A 22634-nucleotide genomic window follows, 5' to 3' on the forward strand; every position below is an offset into this window, starting at 1 on the left:
TCTACCTTACAATATAAAGCACCTTGAGGTGACTGTTGTTGTGATTTGGTGCTATATAAATAAAATTGAACTGAATTGAATTGAAATTCTGGTTCCATGCTGACGTGATAGCATCGTGCAGTTGCTGTAGATTTGGTGGCAGCACATTCATAAAGACAAACCTCCAGTTCAGCCACATCCCAAAGCTGGTCTGGTGGATTTAGGCTGTGGTGGCTGTGGAAGCCTTTTGAGCACATTGAGCTTGTCATGTAAATATAATAGTGTGAGGTTATTTGAACTCACACTTGGTGGGTGTTCCTGCTGGAATCAGGAATTAGAAGATTAAAACAGTCATGAAGAGTTGCATATAGTCAACAGCAATACTCAGGATGCTCAGTTGGTGCTGAGGGTCACAAACATTTCCATGAAAATATCCCCCACACCATTACACCACCAGCAGCACCATGAACTGTTGATACAAGGAAGGATCGATCCATTCTTTCATGTTGTCTATACCCAATTCTAACATCTGGCATCATGTCCCTGCCATCCAAGTATGGCAGCAGAACTCAAGAATAATATGAACTGACAGCATTTTCCAGTCTTCAGTTGTCCAAACTATGTAGTGCAAACTGCTCCCTCAGTTTCTTGATCTGTTGATAAGAATGGCATCCAGTGTGGTCTTCTTTGGCACAAATAATCACATCATGTTCATTGTAACTTTAACTGAAATCCACTTTCTTCCCTATTATGATGCTCGCTTTAAACTTCAGCAGGTTGACTTGACCATGTCTGCAGGTCTAAATGCTCTGAGTTGCTGCCATGTGATTGGCTGATTAAATATTTGTGTTCATGTGCAGTTGAACGAGCAAGTTTATTGATGTGTGCAGTAAATGTATAACTTTGTTTTTGCATGGAACAGTTTAAACTTGTATTTGGGGATGCAGTGACACACTTTGGTTATTTTGGCAAAGCTGTCACTCATATTGTTTGAACCTTTTTTTTAACATACTGTATATGAACATATGAAATCCACCTTTTCTTTTATGCTTACATGGAACAAACATTATGTTCAGATTGCTGAACTATTTAGTCAGGAACTTTTGATGCAGCGAAGAAGACTTCTTCATTTTTCGTTTTGAAAGACTCATCAGAAAGATTAATTTAATTGTATGCAAATAAGGTTTTTTCCATTAGCATTAATATGAAATAGAAAAAAGAGAGGGGAAATGTGTACAATTGATTATGGTGCCATGTATTAGATCATGCTGCTGTTTTACGATAGTGAAGAATTACCTGCATAGTAAAACTAATCTGAGACATCTTCTCTCTTTTCATGACTGTGTACAGAATTTGTCATTGCAGTAACAGTGAGAAATAAAAGAATATGTTCACTGCAAATATTCTTCTCCGAATGAACAATGCACTTCATGACCTTCATCTAATGTAAGCGGAGGACCTGCTGTATCATTTATTGTCTTAACAAAGCGATAATACAAAATCAGGATAGGAGTCAACTCCACTGGCAAATAGCGACAAATACAAGGAACCATAACATAATACAACAAACAAAACAACTATAAAAGGCTGAACATTAGAAAACAATGTGGAAGTAGGTAGAAATGTGAATAACAGTAAGACAGTGTGCACATTTTGTACAATCGAGATCTGAAAGAGTTTTATGCTCTTTTTGGTGTGTTTCTGCAAACATGTAAGGCTCATAAAAGATGTCTGAAGAAGTAAGCAAACTGTTACAGGTTGCTATAAAACAGCAGGTACGGTTTAACAGATCAGCAAGTTTAATTTAACCTGAGCAGAAGAAGGAAGAGCATTAGAGTCGAAGGTGATTAAGATTCTGTATATCGGCAGTGCTAACGCACAATAAAGGCATGAGAGAAATATTGAGTACATTTACAATCTAACCGTCAGGGGGGAAAAAAAAGATTGCTGTAAATTCAAAAGGTCCAAAAGTGTAGAGACACATTTTGAAGGTGCCACACAGGTGAAGAACACTGTGGTATGTGTCAAATAATGCTCCCAAATGAAGAAAACAAACATGAACATGGCACGGTCTGCAGTAATAACAGGGTGAAACATTCATGACAAAATACTTACAACTGCCCTCCACCTTCTATAGTTTAAAAGAAGCAGAGGTGACTTCAGAGCCCCTGGACATAACTGAGCTCCTCCTGAATGAGCTGTCTGTCAGATCTCTGCTGTAACCAGGCACCAACTTTTTCAGCAGCTGCAAGGCTCGTCTCATAAACTTCTCTCCCACAAAAGCATAAATGATGGGATTCAGACAGCAGTGAGTGTAAGCTAAGGCTTCGGTCACTGTTATAGACAGCCTTATATTTTCATCCAAGACTTTATCATTGAGGATTATTTCTTTTTCCAGGAAGAACTTCAGGAAAAGGGAAATGTTATACGGGGCCCAGAGTAAGAAAAATACAACCACTATACAGATGATCAGCTTGACGATGCGGTGCCTCTTTGCTGTCCTCATGCTCATCAGTGTGGGGATGATCCTGGAGTAGCAACCTACCATCACCAGCACGGGAATCACGAGACCCAGCACATTTGTGGTGAACAAATCATAACGCTCCCAGACTTTGCTCTCCTCAGGATAGTCACACTGCACTCCTTGGGATTCCTGTTCTTTTGCCTTTCTGAAGATAAAATCCGGCAGAGAGACAAACAAGCTCAGCATCCAAACGAGCACGGTCAGAATGATGGAAGCCCTCTTTGTGCGATAACGTGCAACCCTGTGAGCGTGCACGATGATCATGTAGCGGTCCAGCGTCATGACAACCATGAAGAAGATGCTGCTGAAGAAGCCAATGTGGTGAGACCCGGAGATCAAACGGCACATGAAGTCTCCAAAAGTCCACTGGCCAACCCTGACATAGTGAGAGTAGAATGGCAGCATGAAGACGAAGAGGAGGTCAGAGAGAGCCAGGTTGAAGAGGCAGATGTCTGTCAGGTTGCACTGATTGCGATGCTTCACCAGGACACACACCACTAGTCCGTTACCTTTGGAAGAAAATACACAATAAGTGTAAATGTCACACTGTTACACGTTGAACAACATTCTCTCTTTCCCGTTTCATCTGTGTGTCTCACATACACACACCTGCATACATATTTTAAAGTATGCAAAATGGAAATTCCCAGAAAAGGAGGTCTGTGCAATGTGTAGTAACAATCCATAATCTCCACAGCATACACACAAGAGGACACACCTACCTATGAATCCCATGATGAAGACCAAACTGTAGAGAGTGGTGAGAAACACTTTGTTAAAGTCCTTTACATCACCTATGTAGGTAGGAGTAAAGCCTGTGTTGTTCTCAGAGTAATCATAGGATGTGGTGTTTTCTTCTGCAGAAAGAAAGAGAAAGATTTACTATTATTATTTTTTATATTAATTTCAGCACAGGCTACGACAGTTAAGATGCAAAACAGTATATCAAAGACTTCTTTACTGCTGTAAACACATGCTGCCGTTAGAGGTTAACTGGATTTATTTTTGAATGCTCATTGCATCAAAGTGTTAGGTTTGGTTTCGTAATGCCGTTTCAACCCTTATCAAGTGCAGCCTGAATTTCCAACCTATTGCTGATGACATGTTTCTGTTTTAAAGGAGGTTTTCCTTTGCTATGAGCACCACAAATAATCCATTCACGTCTGCTGGTTTGGCCATCAGTCATTTGACAGTGGGGGTGATTTTGCAACCTATTGGTGCTCATTGGTACTCCGTCCTTGGGAACATTATCATTGAGCCAAAACTTTATAAAAACAGGATTTAATCTGAAAACTGGTTTTATGAGGATTCAAATTCATTACATGGTATACAGCTATAAATCTAGGACAGACTATTTCATTTACTTTGTTTATCTATCTTATTATGATTTTTCATGTAGACTTGTTTTTTGCTGTGTTTTTTGGCACATTTGAAATTTTTCTATACTATTACTGGGATTTTACAAAATTACTATTAGAATTATTCTGAAAGTAACAGATACATGGTTGGAGATAACAGCAGCTGTAAAAGTCATATTAAGGCATTGTGGCAGTGAATAACTTTTATATGTTTTCATCTACTAATAAAAAACAACAGTAAAAATAAGATCTCTAGATTAAAGATGAAATTAGAAATCATGAAGTAACTTTGACATAGTTTCAGTCACAGCATTTGGTTTTAGATCTCTGTGACAATGAGTGCAGCTTTGAACACTACACTTTATAACCCAAGTAAATTTCCAAGAACTCTGTAAAAAAAAAGGACACTTTAAATAGTATAAATTGTGGATTAATGTTGAAAGATAATTACCTGACATTGTGATATCTCAGTGATGGCTCATCCAACCAGGTTCAGTGAAGAATTACACTTCAAGGCTCCCTTTCCCTGTTTACTGATGTGATCCCTTTAGATGTGCAGAAATGAACTAACTATCAAAAGTTCTGCAGTCCCCTATTGATGAGAACCTAAAAGGGAAAAAAAGATGTTGCTTCCTGTACGTCCCCAAATCTGATCTTTATCAGGAGTCTGCCCTAAATCTAGACTGCCAGAAAATGGTTCAAAGCACAACACAGCAAATGGTGACACAAATTCACACCTTCAGAAAATGACTGCACATTATCTCTTAAAGTGACAGAAGGTTTATTATTATTAATATTGTTACTATTTTTATTTGTTTTTCTTCTTTGACTCATTAAGGATACTGCTCAGTATCATACATTGTGCACTTACAGGAGACTTTAGCCATTGTGCCTCACTAATACTGGTTTGGACCCACTTTTACCTTCAACAGGTGCTGCAAACATTCCTCAGAGATTTTGGTTCATGTTGATGTAATAGCATCGTGCAGTTGCTGTAGATTTGGTGGCTGCACATTTATAAAGACAAACCTCCAGCTAAGCCACATCCCAAAGCTGGTCTGTTAGATTTATGGCTGTGAAAGCTATTTGAGTACCATTGAGTGTCTTCTGCTGCTGTAGTTCATCTAGATCAATGTATATTATACATTCAGAGATGCTCTTCTATACTTTGGTTGTAACCAGTGTTGGTCAAGTTACTTGAAAAAAGTAATCAGTAACTAATTACTGATTACTTCCCCCCACTTTCTACATAATCCATCATACAAAATTTAATCAAATGGAAAAGTCTCTTTTTTTTTAACTTGTTTTATCAGTTTTAATCTTTTAACTTTATGCATCAAGCAAAAATTTAATTATATGCAACATTCTCTGACTTGAATAAATTAGTTTAACATTTAAACCTATTTTCTACACATTCCAGCACATAAAATAAAATATTTTTTGTGTTTACACTCACTCTTTCAAATAGATGCAAGTAAAACACAGCAGGAAATAAATAAAGTCAAAGACTCAGCGGTCCTGTTGCTCTATTTTCACCTGTAAAGCAGGACTAGGGTAGGCGGAGGTTTACCCTGGTGCAGGTGTGCCGCGGTCAGTTGAAGAATCCGCGAGTTTCTCTGTGAATTTCCCATTACGTCGTTGCGCACTTGGTGCTTGCTTGGAAGTTTAGCGGTTTTTTTCGCTGTAAAAAGAAGTTTTCTTCCCATGCACGATGGACGCTAATGTTTTTGTCACTTTTTATGGAATCAAACTCAAAGGTCAGTACTTCCACGCTTTAAACGCTGCACGCTCATATTCTCTCCCGCAATTGATATGTGATCCATTGTTGATCTGCACACAGCTGTTGTCACCAACACAGCTGTCGTGACACATTCTCGCAAAAAATCACCGTTTTAGTAACGCAGTAACTAGGGGTGCAACGATACACAAAATTCACGGTTCGGTTCGATACTTTGGTGTCACGGTTCGATATTTTTTCGATACGAAAAAAATGTTCATGCATTTTTTATTTGTCATTTATTAAAATTATAAATATATATTTTAACTCAAAAGTACAGTTTTTAAATTTAACCCTAACCCTTGTGCGTGTTTTTTATTTTGACAGCGAATGCGCACCTGCGGACCACTTATGTGCAGCCCTGGTTATTTAGCTCATCATATTGCAGCCACAGAAATTCTTTTGTCCATGAAACCATAAAGCTGCACTTTCTTTTTGCCTTATAGTCTGATTTGTCATAACTTCTCCGTTTTGTGGTAAGCTTTTCTTTGGCTGTCACTTCTTCACCCTGACCTGTCTTATTTGGCTCAGCAGAACTGAAATGCTTTTACACACGCACTCACATAAGCTCAGCGATTCTCTGCGCGATCAACCTCTCACATGTTTAAGCTTGCTGCGGGAGATTTCACTTGTCATGTTTGCATAGTAAGCTAACGATTAATAAGACGATGTCAGAGGAATTGGTGCACAAATTATCATCACTCACAGATCAGTGCTGTCGCTCTCTATACACAGTTCGCACGATTGCAAAGTGAAAGCAAAAAAACAAGCGCAAATTCAAACGCGACTTCAATATGTCACATATTGACAGTGGCTCACCGATGCCAATGACATAATTACCCAGCTACATTTCTGAAAGAATGCAAAAGCATTGACATATATTTTTCCTACAATAGCCCGACGGGCAGGGAAGAGATAGATTTTGGTAGCCCGACTGAAAAAATCGCTAGCTCCGGGACGTCGGGCTAGCGATATTGCAAGCCCTGTATCTGATTGAGGAATCACTCATCTTTGGAAAAGAGTTTATTACAGAGAAATGTCTCTTTCCAAAATAAAAGCTATACTATCCGCTTCTTCTGGGCTATATTCTCAGCAGCATAAGGAGAATCATGTGCTAACAGCTGTCTAAATGACTCGGCTAAAGTTAGTAGCATGCTTGTTGTTTTTGTCTTTGCACTAGGATGATGTCGGTGTAAATGTGCAGTCATATTCGTTGTGTTCCCACTAGTGCTTTCAGGTTAATCTCGTTGAAATGACCTTAACGCCACAACACGGCAAATCTCCGTTAACGAGCTACCGCCGATCGCTCCGTGCATGGGGCTAGACGGCCAACACGTTAACGAGCTAACTGCGCTAACACACTAGTTCCCACCCATGTAATTGAGCATTGCATGGCACATCCAACATACTGTTTTACTTTAGTCCATGACTCGCTTACCTTCAGGGTCATACGTCACATGAAAACCAAAATAATTCCAAACGCCAGATCTGAATGAGGTTCAATTTGCCTGTTACAAGGAGAGCTTAACTTCTGTCTCGCTAGCTTGCCCTGCGCTCTTCCTTCTGACTATGCTGTCTGTGTTGAGCGCTCAGTGAATCTGCATTCGACTACTCCGCCTAGGCTGCACTGTCGAGCCTAGGCGGAGTAGTCGAATGCAGATTCACTGAGCGCTCAACACAGACAGCATCGTCAGAAGGAAAATTGATAAAATAAATTACAAATGTTGTATTGTTCGATACATATGCATACCGAACCGAAAGCACTGTATCGAACGGTTCAATATCGATACGAATATCGTTGCACCCCTAGCAGTAACGCAGCGTTCCTACGGGAAAGTAACTGTAATCTAATTACCGTTTTTGCAATAGTAATCCCTTACTTTACTCGTTACTTGAAAAAAAGTAATCAGATTACAGTAATGCGTTACAAGTAACGCGTTACTGCCCATCTCTGGTTGTAACAAGTTTTTATTTGAGTTAATGTTGCAATCTTACCAGCTCAACGATAACTGGCTGTATATTGTTTCTTTTCTGGACCATTTTCTGTAAACACTAGAGATGGTTGCACACTTAAATATTCAAATCAGCCCCTCTGGCACAAATAATCACATCATGTTCATTGTAACTTTAACTAAAATCCACTTCCTTCCCTATTATGATGCTCGCTTTAAACTTCAGCAGGTTGACTTGACCATGTCTGCAGGTCTAAATGCTCTGAGTTGCTGCCATGTGATTGGCTGATTAAATATTTGTGTTCATGTGCAGTTGAACGGGCAAGTTTATTGATGCGTGCAGTAAATGTATAACTTTTCTTTGCATGGAATAGTTTAAACTTGTATTTGGGTGTGACACACTTTGGAGCTGTCACTCGTAATTTTTGAATCTATATTAACATACTGTACATGAAAAATATATAATCCTCAAATTATTTGAATCTTACAAAAAACGAACATTATGTTCAGATTGCTGAACTGTTTAAATTTTTATTCCTATGAGAAAGCCCTCTCCATCTTTTCTTCTGAAAGACTCATTCTTGTTTTTAAAGAAAGATTAGGTTGATTTTATGCAATGACTTCTACTGTTGCTGCTTATGCTTCAATTTAATTTACCCACAACAAGGTGTTTTCTGAGAAGTGACATTTTTGTACAAATAAGAGGCAGAAAAAAGAAAGTAAAAAATGTTATCAGGTGAAGAGTTTGTTTGTTGTTTTTTCCAAGCGTGATAAATGCATGTCAAAAAACTCACCTGCCCTCCACCTTCTATCCTTTTAAATGGTAAATGGCCTGTATGGCACCAACTTCTTCAGCAGCTGCAAGGCTCAGCAGTGAGTATAAGCTAAGGTCTCAGTTACTGTTATCGACAGCCTTACATTTTTGGACCAGGTTTCATCATTGAGGATTATTTCTCTTTCCCGAAGGAACTTCTGTCATGGTCCTGGGCCATGTGGGCCCAGTATTCTTAGTTTCCATGTATTTTTGTATCTTGTTCCTTGTTTAGGCCATGCTTCCTGGGTTGATCTGTTACGTTGTTCCTTATGTGCGTTCCCTTTGTGACTCTCACCCCCTGTGTGCCCCTCTGTGTATCTGTGAGCCTTCGTCTCTCCTTATGTTTTATTCCATGTTTCCCCTGCCCGTTATGTCTAAGTTTTCCCCGTGCTCTCTCTCCCCCCCTGTGTGCCCTCTCTGTATTTATGAGCCCTCGTCTCCCTTTGTGGTTGTTCCATGTTTCCCCAGCCCGTTATGTCTGTGTTTTTCCCCGTGCTCTCTCTCCTCCTGTCTGAACCTCTGTACTTCCTGTTTGACTCTGCCCGTCTCCCGTCAGTGTCTCGTTATGGTTATCTGTGTCAGCTGTGTTCCCCGTGTGTTCCCACTTTCCTCGTTAACCCTCTGTGTATTTCTGTCTGCGTCTCCCTCTGTTCGGCGTCGCGTTCTCCCTCATGTTGTGTGTAATTCTCCCCGTGGTTCGGTTCCTTGTACAGTTGTTACTTTAGCTTTTCCCAGTTTAGTGTAGTCTTGTATTGCTTTTTGTATCATCATTATTGTTTATCACTTATCAGCAATAAAGCTGCATTTTGAGTTTATCCCCGTGTCCGTGAATCTGCATCTTGGGTCCTTCCCCTGCCTGCCACACAACGTATCATGACAGAAGAACGCGACCACAACATGGACCCAGCAGTTCACAACCCCTCCGCGGACCTCCAGGACGACGCGAACATGTCGGACCCAGCGACACGGAGGAGGGGGATCGTCCGGACAGTGGAGTCTCTCTGCGACAAGTGGCTGCACTGTTCCAGTGAGGAGGAACGAGAGGAGTTCGCCCGCCAAGTAGGGGTGTGCGTATCTGTGTTCCCCTGGTTATGGGAGACGCTGCACCCCCTCGTCAGCGACTTTCTCGTCTCCACCCTCCAACTCCGCCCGCAGGAGCAGCGGCCCGGTGGGCGTGCACCTTCACCAGAGCCGTGCCGTTGCGCCGTTTCCCCGCTGTCTCATGAGCCAGTAGCGGTCAGAGTTGGAACGGTGAGGCTCGCCACAGACACACCTTCCGCCCGCACTCCGCCGGCTTCCGCGTCTTCACCGCGGTCTGGCCGCACGGCGTGGCGCACGGAGACAACGGAAGCCATAGACTTTGGCGAGGAAGAGCGGCAGCAGGTGTTACGGGCTTATCGGGAGGACGAGCTCCGGCGGAAACCCTGGCTCATCCCGGAGGAGGACCTCTCACCTGCTGCACAGCCTACCAGCCGCTCGCCGTCTCCGATCCGCTTAGGCTATTTTTCGCCTGCCTCATTTCTGGCAAGGATGGGGGCGGACGACGGGGAACTCACCACTACGTCACCCTCTGTGTTGGCGCCATCAGCGCCCATCGCGCCAGCTTCCTCTGCTCGAAGGAGGCGGCGCGCCCGCCGCCATAAACCGGACAATGCTAAGACTACAAAACATGAAGTGGACGGCGGGTTCATCTTTGATAGAGCTATTTTTTTCGACCCTGAGCCTGCCATTTCTCGGACAGTTTTTTCTGAGCCTGCTCCTTTTCCTGCTCGTGTTTCTCCTCCCAGGTCAGTTCAGTTAGCTCCCTCGCAGCCCCTCACAACTCAGTTAGCACCCTCGCAGCCCCCCTCAGTTCAGTTAGCTCCCTCGCAGCCACCCTCAGTTCAGTTAGCTCCCTCGCAGCCACGCTCAGTTCAGTTAGCTCCCTCGCAGCCACGCTCAGTTCAGTCAGCTCCCTCGCAGCCACGCTCAGTTCAGTCAGCTCCCTCGCAGCCACGCTCAGTTCAGTCAGCTACCCTCCTGGAAGCCCCTGCTGCCTGCTATTTTCAGCATCGGCATCTTTTCCCGTCTAGGTTTATCGCTAAATCATTCGATCCTCCCTTAAGAGAGAGACTGCGTCCTCGCTGCCTTCACCCCAGTACACCAGTGTCACCTGGGTCTCCAGTAGCTCAGCTCCCAGTGTCACCTACCCCGCAGCCACTTTCAGCTCAGTTTCCAGAGCCACCTGTTTCAGTTCAGGCCCCAGTAGCTCCAGTGCCGCCTGTAGCAGTTCAGGCCCCAGTAGCTCCAGTACCGCCTGTAGCAGTTCAGGCCCCAGTAGCTCCAGTGCCGCCTGTAGCAGTTCAGGCCCCAGTAGCTCCAGTGCCGCCTGTAGCAGTTCAGGCCCCAGTAGCTCCAGTGCCGCCTGTAGCGCAGGCCCCGATAGCAGTACGGTCCGCTGGTCAGCTTCACATTCAGCCAGGGGTCTCAAATCTCTCTGGCTCTGCATCAGCTCCTGCTGGGAGCTCGGATGAGCTCACCCAGGACTCCGCGGCTCCCACGCCGCCATCTACCTCGTCAGCTGGAGGGTCCGAGGGGCCCGTTCAGCCTCCTGTCTCCGCTGGAGGGTCCGAGGGGCCCGTTCAGCAACCTTCCTCGTCAGCTGGGGGTTCTGGAGAACCGCACCAGCCTCCTGTCTCCGCTGGAGGGTCCGAGGGGCCCGTTCAGCAACCTTCCTCGTCAGCTGGGGGTTCGGGAGAACCGCACCAGCCTCATGCCACGTCAGCTGGAGGGTCCGAGGGGCCCGTTCAGCCTCCTGTCTCCGCTGGAGGGTCCGAGGGGCCCGTTCAGCCTCCTGTCTCCGCTGGAGGGTCCGAGGGGCCCGTTCAGCAACCTTCCTCGTCAGCTGGGGGTTCGGGAGAACCGCACCAGCCTCATGCCACGTCAGCTGGAGGGTCCGAGGGGCCCGTTCGGCCTCCTGTCTCAGCTGGAGGGCCCGAGGAGCCCGTCCAGCACCATGCCACACCAGCTGGAGGGCCCGAGGAGCCCATCCGGCCACCTTCTGCTACGCCTGGAGCAGCCTCAGAGCCTCCGTCAGCTGCAGCAGCAGCCTCAGAGCCTCCGTCAGCTGCAGCAGCAGCCTCAGAGCCTCCGTCAGCTGCAGCAGCAGCCTCAGAGCCTCCGTCAGCTGCAGCAGCAGCCTCAGAGCCTTCGTCAGCTGCAGCAGCAGCCTCAGAGCCTTCGTCCTCGTCTGGCCCAGCCTCAGAGCCTTCGTCCTCGTCTGGCCCAGCCTCAGAGCCTTCGTCCTCGTCTGGCCCAGCCTCAGAGCCTTCGTCCTCGTCTGGCCCAGCCTCAGAGCCTTCGTCCTCGTCTGGCCCAGCCTCAGAGTCTTCGTCCTCGTCTGGCCCAGCCTCAGAGTCTTCGTCCTCGTCTGGCCCAGCCTCAGAGTCTTCGTCCTCGTCTGGCCCAGCCTCAGAGTCTTCGTCCTCGTCTGGCCCAGCCTCAGAGTCTTCGTCCTCTGCTCCTCCTGGCCCAGCTTCAGCCTGTGCTTCGTCTGGTCCTGTGCCCACCGGGCCATGGCCAGCACGCCTGAGACTGGAGAGCCGCCGCTGCCTTCCGCGCGGCCGGCCTCCGGACCAGCTCTGTCACCTGTGCCACCCGCCTGGTCGGCCCCCCGACCGTGTGTCCCGTGAACTCTTGTGCCTGTGGGCTCTGGGTCGGCCCCCTGAACTTTATTTGGACTGTGGTCATGTGCTCCTGTGTCTTCTGTTGTTTGTTTTTTGTTTCCCGTTCTGGTCCCTCCGTCCTGGTCCCCCGCCTCCCGCCCTGGGTGGGTTGTTTTCTGTTTTTGTTTTGTTTCTCGGGTTTGGGCTGTCAGGAGCCAGCCCTTTAGGGGGGGGTGATGTCATGGTCCTGGGCCATGTGGGCCCAGTATTCTTAGTTTCCATGTATTTTTGTATCTTGTTCCTTATTTAGGCCATGCTTCCTGGGTTGATCTGTTACGTTGTTCCTTATGTGCGTTCCCTTTGTGACTCTCACCCCCTGTGTGCCCCTCTGTGTATCTGTGAGCCTTCGTCTCTCCTTATGTTTTATTCCATGTTTCCCCTGCCCGTTATGTCTAAGTTTTCCCCGTGCTCTCTCTCCCCCCCTGTGTGCCCTCTCTGTATTTATGAGCCCTCGTCTCCCTTTGTGGTTGTTCCATGTTTCCCCAGCCCGTTATGTCTGTGTTTTTCCCCGTGCTCTCTCTCCTCCTGTCTGAACCTCTGTACTTCCTGTTTGACTCTGCCCGTCTCCCGTCAGTGTCTCGTTATGGTTATCTGTGTCAGCTGTGTTCCCCGTGTGTTCCCACTTTCCTCGTTAACCCTCTGTGTATTTCTGTCTGCGTCTCCCTCTGTTCGGCGTCGCGTTCTCCCTCATGTTGTGTGTAATTCTCCCCGTGGTTCGGTTCCTTGTACAGTTGTTACTTTAGCTTTTCCCAGTTTAGTGTAGTCTTGTATTGCTTTTTGTATCATCATTATTGTTTATCACTTATCAGCAATAAAGCTGCATTTTGAGTTTATCCCCGTGTCCGTGAATCTGCATCTTGGGTCCTTCCCCTGCCTGCCACACAACGTATCATGACAACTTCAGGAAAATGGTAAATGGCCTGTATTTGTATAGCGCTTTAGGGAAATGTTATATGGGGCCCAGAGTAGGAAAAATACAACCACTATACAGATGATCAGCTTGACAATCTTCTTTGCAGTCCTCATGTTTACCAGCCAGCAAGGGAATCACGAGACTCAGCACATTTGTGGTGAACAAATCATAACGCTCCCATATCATAACGCTTTCTTCAGGATAGTCACACTCCACTCCTTGGGATTCCTGTTCTTTTGCCTTTCTGAAGATAAAATCTGGCAGAGACACAAACAAGCTCAGGATCCAAACGAGCACGGTCAGAATGATGGAAGCCCTCATTGTGCGAACCCTGTGAACGTGCACAATAATCGTGTAGCAATCCAGCGTCATGACAACCATGAAGGTGAATAGGCTGTAATGCTGGTGCAATATTTCTTTCGGTCTCCTTTTCAATGATTTTCCACACAGATCTTTTTTTTCTTTTTGCATACCATGATATTATGTAACTTGACAACTATCTTATTAAAATAGTATTCATATATTGAGTAGCTTCAAAAAATACATGTTTGCGGGTGAGATGATTGTAGATGTTAGCAGATATAAAGGACACCTTCAAAGCGATTGTGGCAGTGCGTATCTTTTTACTTTTCACAAAAGATGTTAAAATCAAAAGATCTTTAGACGATATAAAACAGAAAACATGAATTATGGTATAATTTCAGTTGCAACATTAGGATTTCTGTATTACTGTTAAAATGTATTCACCCAACATATCTCAGTGGTGTCTTTTCCAACCACGTGAAGTCAGGAATTGCACTTCAGCTGCTTTTTTCGGTTTTACTGTTGTTATCCTATTAGATATGTAGAAATGAACAATCTGTCTCACTGTCAGCAGTCTGATAAAGAAGAGCACAAAACAGAAATGCAGAATTCACTTCCTGTACGTGCCCAAGTGAGATCGTTATCAGGAGTCTGTTCAACATCTAGACAGACAAAAAATACTTCAAAGAACAACGAAGCATGCAGTGACACAAATTGACACCTTCACAAAATGACTGCTGGTTTTTACCTAATGTGTCACAAAGTTTAATATTATCATTTTCACTACTGTTATTATTTGTTTCTTCTTCTTCTTGGTCTCATGGTCACATCACTGCTGCACAGCATAGACTCTACGCTCACAGGATACTTTAGTTACTTATAATGTAGATGCAGCAAGCTGCTGAATGTATTTCTCTGAGATTTTCACGATGGTTCATTGTAGCATGTCTCAAGCTACAGGAAACTCCAGCATGATGCTGCAGACACAGTGTTTGCTGGCCAACACGTGACCTTGTTATTGCGTAGTTTGACTGATTACTGTCGTGCTGCTTTCATATAGCAGCTATATGAAAGCAGCATCTATATTATAGATCCAATCACTCTGTTCAGTCTTCTCTCTCCCCCCACCCACACCCATCCCAGCTTGCTACTGCTTTAAATATGGAAAAGACCTGACCTGTGCCAGCTAGCCTGCCCTGCCACTGACCCCAAAACTCGCTACAATACCTCTTCCCTGCAGCTGAGCCACAAGCCACACTTCACCACCAGGGAGCCTAAGCTACTGTAGCCATTCTAATGCTCTAATAACGTTTGACTGATGTACACCCCTCCCTTATCAGCTGGAACAAAATGGCCTTAGCCCTATGCTCAAGGCATCACTATGGAGAACAGTTTAGGGGACACTGTTCTGTACCCTAAACTAGATTCGGGGCAGCCCTCCAGGTGAAGGTGGTCAGAGGGCTGGTCAGTTCCACAAAGTTAGGTACAAACCTGTGGTAATAACCGGCCAGCCCCAGAAACTGCCTCACCTCTTTTGTTGTCTTGGGATCCAGCAGGTCCCTACTTGTCTTTAGAGCATCTCAAAACATTATTTATTTTTTGTTTTTTTGAAAATACTTCTTAAATGTTCTGAGTGTATTTTAACATCTTATCAGGAATTAAAGACCTAAAGTTGAGTTTAACTACTTGACTTACTTAACTACTCATAACTGTGTGAAAGAACATACTCACTGCAAATGTATTCTCAGAATGAACAATGGACTTCTTCAATATGACTCCACTTTATGACGCTCATTTGAAGTAAGTTCAAGATCTGCATTATCATTCATTGTTTTCAGAAAACAAAATCAGGATACCAGTTAAATGGATGCTTGGCTTGAATCAACTCAAGTGGAAAGTTAATGACAAATATAAGAACCATAACCAAAAAGAAGTGTATAAGGCTATGCATCCGAAAGTAATGGGGAATGAAGGATATAAAAAAAACAACAACAGCAATAGAATAATATTAAACACAAAGTGAACCCGTCTTCCTTCATTAAATAGGTTCTTTTAGATGTTAAGGAGGAATTGACTTAACCAGGCTGGCGGAGAATGAAGACAACCGGACACCTGCAGCAGATGGGGAATCAGTGAACTTTTATTGAGACAGAGACAATCTCTCAACACAGCTCACATCAGGAGATTCCTAATATTTGCTGTAAGGATGGGTATATATTCTCTAAAACTTACAGGAGGGGGTTGTGAGGAAAGTGCTGCATTAGCAGAAAAACAACTCCATAAAAGGAAATCGGCCTTGGGTGTTCTAGCCTCTTCGCTTGCAGATATCTTCCACCTGCAGGATGAGGCGATCGCTTCTTATCGCTCTCAAGGCCAAAGTCGTGAGCACACATTTTTATTACACAGTTGCACAGTAACTTTAAAGCTGAACAATATTTAAAGCTGAATAATGTTTGATCAGATTATATTTTCTTCAAATCCCCCTTTTGACCCATCTTAAATGGGTCAACACACAAAAATAAGTAACATTCAAAGGAACACAGAGACGTGTCGAAGCCTGGCTCGAAAAACTCCTCGGGTCTTATCATTTGTCATTATCTGTCATTGCAGATGAGGAGAAAAGAGTCCAGGCACCACCCTGCCCAGGGGTCGGCTGCAAGCAGTCTCGGTTCCCGATGAAAGCAGTAACAGCTGTCCTGCACAAAAGGATACAACGAGTCAGTGCAACCAGGGTAGTGACACAAAATTAACAGTTCCTGTAACTCAGCAACCAAAAAGCATAAGTAATGATAAAAATGTGGAGAGTACAGAGTATACTATAATAATGAGAGATATAAACGTGAAAATGTGAAAGAATAAATCAACCGTAAAATAAACCCAGAACGGTAACTGCTAAGGACATTCAAAAGTGAATATGGTAAAACGTGAGGAAGGGGTGTGGAAAAAAAACAATTTATATCCAGTGGTGGGAGTACACATTCGCTCAGGCTTAAGTCCGGAGACCCTGAGAACATCGCTTAACCCTCACAACCCGACCAGACACAGTTCAACCAGATATATCCTTCAAGAGGAAGTGGGTGAGGGAAACAATCAATAACAAGCCTAATACAAAACACCACAGAGAAACAACCATTCTAGAAGCATTTAAACAAGAGAAAGACGATAATGTTCGTCACCCTCACGATCAGAGTTTTCATCATCCGTTGGCGAGGAGGTAACCGTGTCTCGTTTCTTTCTAAATGGATCGGGCGTGGGCAAAACTGGAGAGGAAGTGGTGGGCAAGACCCTAGGGGCTACATTTGTCAGATTGGGACTGTCAGAAGGGGGCGAAGCTTTTGAACTTGAAGGTGTCAGAAGTGTCGGGGGCCCTTCACAGATCAGGATTATGCCAATGGGAATGAGACCCAGGGCCAGGAAGCAAACAAAGACGCAACATCTTTGCCTGCCTGTCATTTCAGGGGGAAAGGGCCAAGACATGTTTACTTAGCTTGGATGTCTTCTAATAGAGGATGATGGGGCAGAGAAAGGTGGTCCAGTTCCCCCCACCTCGCCAAGGGCGTGTTCTAGGAGTTAAAGAGCAACAACCTGCAATCTGTACCAAAAAATCTTCATAGTCCCACCGGAAAATCATAAGAGTAATAAACGATTCAGCTCAACAGACAAGTATCATGTTCAGGTTTCTCCAATCATTAAATCACTATTATTGCCACAATTTGCTTTATTCACCCTTTGGGCAATGTTATTCCAAGAGAGAGAGAGAGAGAGAGAGAGAGAGAGAGAGAGAGAGAGAGAGAGAGAGAGAGAGAGAGAGAGAGAGAGAGAGAGAGAGCCCCTAATGGCCAGTTAGTGGTCAAACTGTCCCCAAATTTGTTATTTGTTATTATTACTTGTTTTCATGTCACTTGTCTGTTTTCTACTGCACCCCTCTCACCAAAGCAAAGCAAACATTAGCAGCACATTGACCGTAGTCAGGCATCCTCATTCCATAGGTGCTATAAAACATTTCCTGTAAAAGAATCACAGTTTTCAAGACAGGGTGTGTCTCCCCCAACACTCTCACCAGAATACAGTGTAATAGCATCCCCAACTCCTAACCCATAAACACCGTTTCTTCATACATCCGCCCAGAAATCCTGTAATAGAAAAACATTAAAACTGTAACCCTGTAGGGAAGAAAATGTAAATGGTAACGCTGCGCAGTTACCTCTGTAAGCAACACAAGACACAAAAATGGCATTTACAGGTTCACTCATCCTCGAATATTTTGTCATCCTTCTACTCCTGTAAAAGAAACCCACATAAATTCATCCACCCTTTTATCCTATCTAGGTGGAGGTGGTTAACCTTGAGTCATGGTCAAGTCTTGTCATCTTTTACCAGTCAGTCCGTTTGTTTTTATTCCCAGTCTTTCATCCATTCATCCGTTCTTTGCTGATAGTGAAACCTGTCATCGCATCTAGTTTCCACACTCAGCAAAATGACGTCATCTCAAAAAGAAACAAGAACTTGAGTTTGGATTACCTCGCTGAATCCTTTTTTAAACAGGGACTCTCGTTTCTAATTGTCCCCACAAGTGTTTCCTCCAGAACCCATTTCAATGCGGAGAAACTCACTTACAACAATTTTCTCGCCGACGTGTAATGCTTGTAATTTCCGATGTGCAGATCTGCTTAAAGAAAAGATTCACAAACAAAAATCAGTAAATATAAAACAAAATAAAATGAAAAATAACAAAAACAAAATGCAGACGCCCGGGTCTTAGGACTTGTCACTGAATATTCTTCCCATCAATAAAAATACCAACCTAAACCTACACAGAGTCAAATCAACACCACCTCAACCTTTTCATATTCATAAACCTATATGTTTTGCGTTCGTGAAACAAAATTGAACCATTAAGTAAGTTGAGCTCTTGAAATGTTTTAATTCTCTTAATTCTGCCAGTTTATTTCAACACTTATTCAATGACTTTTATTCAACTGCTACTTGGTCACTCGACTTTTACCTGTTCAAATTGCCTAGGGTTCAACAAAGTCTAGATCCCCGTTATCATGAAACTTGAACGGTGTACGATGATTTACTTACAGTAATTTAGAATCATCACTCAACCTAGCTCTACTACTGGCACTGCGTGACTTTTCTCACACTGGAAACCAGAATTTAGTACAGAACTTTAATGCCTCAGGGAATCGCGTTCAAGGGCTGCCCCCCCTTCTCTTCTTCTTTGTCCGTGTGTTCCTCCTTTATTAAATCTCCATCACAATGACGTGGCGCTCTGAAATAAAACTCACACTGTTAATTCCTCGTTTTCACTCTGCACCACTGCTCAGAGTGTTTTCTTTTCTTTTTAGTGTAGAGTAAACAATTAAGTCGAGGCCTTAAGCCCCAGATATCTCGCACGGGCATCATTTTCATAACCAAACCGCTCCGGACTCTGCTCCCCAGACCACACAAATGCCCTCTGGGCTTATTATTATAGCAAATTCTGTATTTGACTTTGTTGTGTGCAGCATTGAGCCTTTGTCAGTAAAGCATTCTTCATTGCAGCAGCTGGAGCATTGTGTGTCACTTCTTAGTAAATTAAATCAACATTTTGATTTTAGTGCATGGGTATGTATCAGTTTTTACTCCGTCAACAAGTGCATAAGTGTTCATGTGTGTGTTTCCCTTCATTCTAAGTAGGCGCATGCAGAAGTGTGTGTTCGTGTGTTGGTATATGTTTGTGTTCATCACCTTCCTGTTCTGTAGTTTAGGTAAACCAGCGGCCTGACGCATGGCCTAGGGTCCTCCCCTCCTCTTTGGGTCTGTTTTCATCCGTTGTTGCAGCTGCCTGCATCTTCTCCTTGTACCTTGACCCTTTTGCTTCTGCCTTCTGCAGCTCTGCTGTTCGGCTCTTCTCAGAGGTCAGCATCCTTCTGCTCACCGTCCCTTTTCCTCCGGGCTTAATGCGCGTCTCGTCACAGCTCTGTCAGCTGACGCAGCCTGGGAATTTCCCCCGTGTAGTGAAACGGGCTTTAGGTTTAGTGCTCTCCGTCTCTGCTGCATGAGATCACTCTTTTGCAGCACTGTTGACATCCTCAAGTTGTTGTTGTGAGTCCAGCTGCTGTGGCCTTCAGGGGTCAAAGGGTCAAAGATGGTCGCGGAGAGGGCAACGATGGTAGAGGGGAGGGTAGGAGTCCAGGTCAGCTTCGGCTCTCAGAAAAAACAAAAACAAAACAAAACAGGCGAACAGGAAAATGATGTTGTGTTGGCTGTGCTGTGTTGGCTGTGTTATCCCGAGAGGGGAGAAACAACGAGATCTCGTCTCCCCCCTTTTTTGTTTTTGTTTTTTTTTTTCACCATATAATCAACTCATAACCCCTCAAGTTGACAGGACAACACAGGTACGTGTTAAAATTCTTAAGATCCTGTTTAGAAACCTAAAAAGGAATTTCCTATCATTCAGTAGTCATTTGTCTTAAACAATCAACAAAAACATGTCCCAAGTCGACCCTTTTAACCACTAAATTTGTCGTGTCCTCACTTAATCCTCAGACCAGTGTCTTTGTCTTTTGACGTTACGTTGTTGTCCTGCAACCCAAAGCGTTTAATTGTCAGTAATGTATAAACTATATCATTTAAAAACAGGTGTATGTTAAGTGTCGCTACTTTAACCTTGCATGTACGTGCACATGTATGTAAGCTGTTTCTTCATTGCATGTATGGGTGCGTCTGTATATGGGTTACTTTAACTTTTTCTCAAACGAGGCATTTCTCTAACACGCACATGTGTCTGTTCCTCACCCTTCTCATATCTTTCTCTGGTTGTGTGTGGTTTTATTTGTTTCAGTGATTTACCAGGAACATCTTTTCCTTTTCTCCATGTCTTCCGCCAGAGGTTAACACTGGTGAGATTCAGGGACACAGCACCCAGAGCAGTTCAGCGAGAAAAACCCGCCTCAAACTACATTCTCTCTTTTTGTTTTACCGGGAGGGGTGAGGACAACTCTGGTGTCCAGCCGTGAATTTTAGCCAAAGCTTGGCCTGTCTTCTGCTGCCGTACTCAGGCTTCCAGGTTAAGAAAAAACACCTGTATGAAGACACTAAACATACATTTAGTATTTGTATAAACATAACTGCCTAAATCATTGAACTCTTGAGGAGGGTGTATTTCAGAATCAGAATCAAAATCAAAAACTTTATTGTCATTGTCATGAGACCGACGACATTAAGAATGGTCCCCGATCATTGCATCATCCCTAGTAATATCAAATATAAAAAAACAATAAAATTCAATCAATAAAATAGATAGAATACTTAAAATACTAAGTATTCCCACCGTCATGCTTCAGACCGTGCATAGATTAACACAAGAGTGGCATGGTGGACATTTTTGTAGTATTCAGATGTGTTATTGCAGTTGGATAACAGCTGTGTTTGAGTCTATTAGTCCTTGCTCTGATTGCCCTGTACCGTCTGCCTTAGGGCAACAGTTCGAACAGGGAGTGGCCAGGATGTGAGGTGTCTTTTATGATGTTTTGGGCCTTTTTAAAACAGTGGGCGTTGTTTGACTCTTTACTAACTTTAAAACCCCACCATAACAATTTCTCACTGACAAACTTCTATGCATCCATTTAAACATGCGAAGCCAGCACAAAATCACACACATACCCCTACAGCAAAGCTTTAACATAACCACAATGCAACTCCTCCCTTAAACGGGAGAAATCACCCTGAATCAACCAACTCTATATAAAACGTCAAACAAAGATAAACCACAAACATTTCTACACTTCTGTGTCTTCCACGCAGCACAATAGGCAGAAAAACACCGATTACTCACAGTCTACAACAAAAGAAAAACCTGCTCTTTTCACAACTCTCACAGCTAAAGTCAAAACTCTTACCCAGTGCCTCTGAAATAATAAAAAGTCACCAAATACTCGATTACTCTTTTCACTCGCTCCCTCTCACTCCCTTCTTCCTCATACAGCATACACGCTCGCTCCCGCGGACCCGCTCGGCCCCGCGGGCTCACTCGGCCCCCACCTTTTTCCTCTCACAGAGACAGAGAGAGAGACCCTTTTCCTTTTTTTATTTCTCCAGCACACATACACACACAGAATCCCAACTGAGAGAAAGAGGGAGAGAAGAGAAAAGAGTTGTAGAGAGGAAGTTTTTTAGCAGGAGTTTCAGATCTAACAGATTTATACAACTTATTTACACACACCGGTAATTTATGTTCTATTTATTGATTTTAAAGGAGAATTTGGGCCAGCTGGGTTTCTGTCTCTATTAGGCACTAACAGCTGGGGCGCTGCTTTAAAGGTGAGTCAGCACTGAAATATCCCTTCAGGTGTTACCAAGCTTCTACCAAACCGGAGTCTGGCGGGTAACCTTGCCTAGAGCTTCCTGATAGGGGTGCTAGTTGGTTGTCACCTTGTTCACACGTCCCATTCACACTTCATACATTACCTGCAGTCACTCATTACCCTCCTTATGTATGTAATAAATGTGTAAAAAAAAATTCTATGTGTGGTGTATTATTTTAACCAAAAGAGGAACCTAGTTCCTTTAATTGTGTAATCTGTGAACAACGGAGAACCAAACTGTCCTGCCCAGTGTTCCACAGCAAGCATTCAGCGTGTATTTATGTGTGTCCAATATCAAACAGAACATCAAAACATTTAAAACACTAAAATCATCGGGGTTTTAAGAAGAGATCCGTTTTCTCCTATTGATCAAAGGGACCCCTCCTTTGGACTCCAACCAGTACTTCTCCTTTTTAAGTTTTAGAGGATCTTTTCTAATAAAGTCCTCTGGGCCTTCCTAACCCTTCTGTAGTTTAGAGAATATTACTAAAAAATATTCTCAAGGCCTTTAACCTTTTAATTTGTTTAGAAAGGCGTTACTAATAAACCCTTTCAAGGTCCCAGACCTGCACTGAGGTATTTATCCGACACCGGAGAGCAACCCGTCGGCTGCAACCGTGGTCAGACCTCAGTTCACTCTTATCTTTATTCACTTATTCACTTATTTCTTCTTCACTTATCTCTTATTCACTTGTCTGATTCTCAACAAGCCTTAAGTAAGCCAGACAATTTTGGTTATGAATTACTAGGAGTTTGGACACTAAGTATTTTTATAATGTTCAATATAGCAGAAATAAAAGGTCTGCTTACCTTGTTTTTGTGTGCACACAGCTTTTGTCCAAACTCCGTTCACTCAGACCACTGCCGATGTCCTCCCACCCGTTCCAGTTTGGCCTGGAGCGGATCCTGTTCGTGACGCCAATTGAAGGATATAAAAAAAACAACAACAGCAATAGAAT

The 22634-nt window shown here is 43.8% G+C and overlaps 1 protein-coding gene across 1 annotated transcript; it reads right to left on the reverse strand.

Annotated features, from left to right (window-relative positions):
- Nucleotides 1–1089: 1089 nt before the first annotated feature.
- Nucleotides 1090–5007, reverse strand: LOC146698190 (C-C chemokine receptor type 2-like). Its single transcript, XM_085473207.1, has 3 exons — nucleotides 4313–5007; nucleotides 3226–3360; nucleotides 1090–3012 (listed from the first exon to the last, which is right to left on the reverse strand). The coding sequence occupies exons 1-3, from the start codon at nucleotides 4317–4319 to the stop codon at nucleotides 2111–2113; spliced, it is 1044 nt and encodes a 347-aa protein (XP_085329333.1). The 5' UTR covers nucleotides 4320–5007; the 3' UTR covers nucleotides 1090–2110.
- Nucleotides 5008–22634: the final 17627 nt, after the last annotated feature.

This window comes from Copadichromis virginalis, linkage group LG11 (genome assembly GCF_057382275.1).
Source record: "Copadichromis virginalis isolate Kocher_CV1m ecotype Utaka linkage group LG11, C_Virginalis_male_GT1.1, whole genome shotgun sequence".
Taxonomy (NCBI): Eukaryota; Metazoa; Chordata; class Actinopteri; order Cichliformes; family Cichlidae; genus Copadichromis; species Copadichromis virginalis.

Excerpts from the sequence above, each read along its gene's own strand:
- LOC146698190 (XM_085473207.1), bottom strand. Across the intron at positions 3,013-3,225 it reads CTTCATCATGGGATTCATAG|GTAACGGACTAGTGGTGTGT; the intron begins GTAGGTGTGTCC and ends TTTCTTCCAAAG.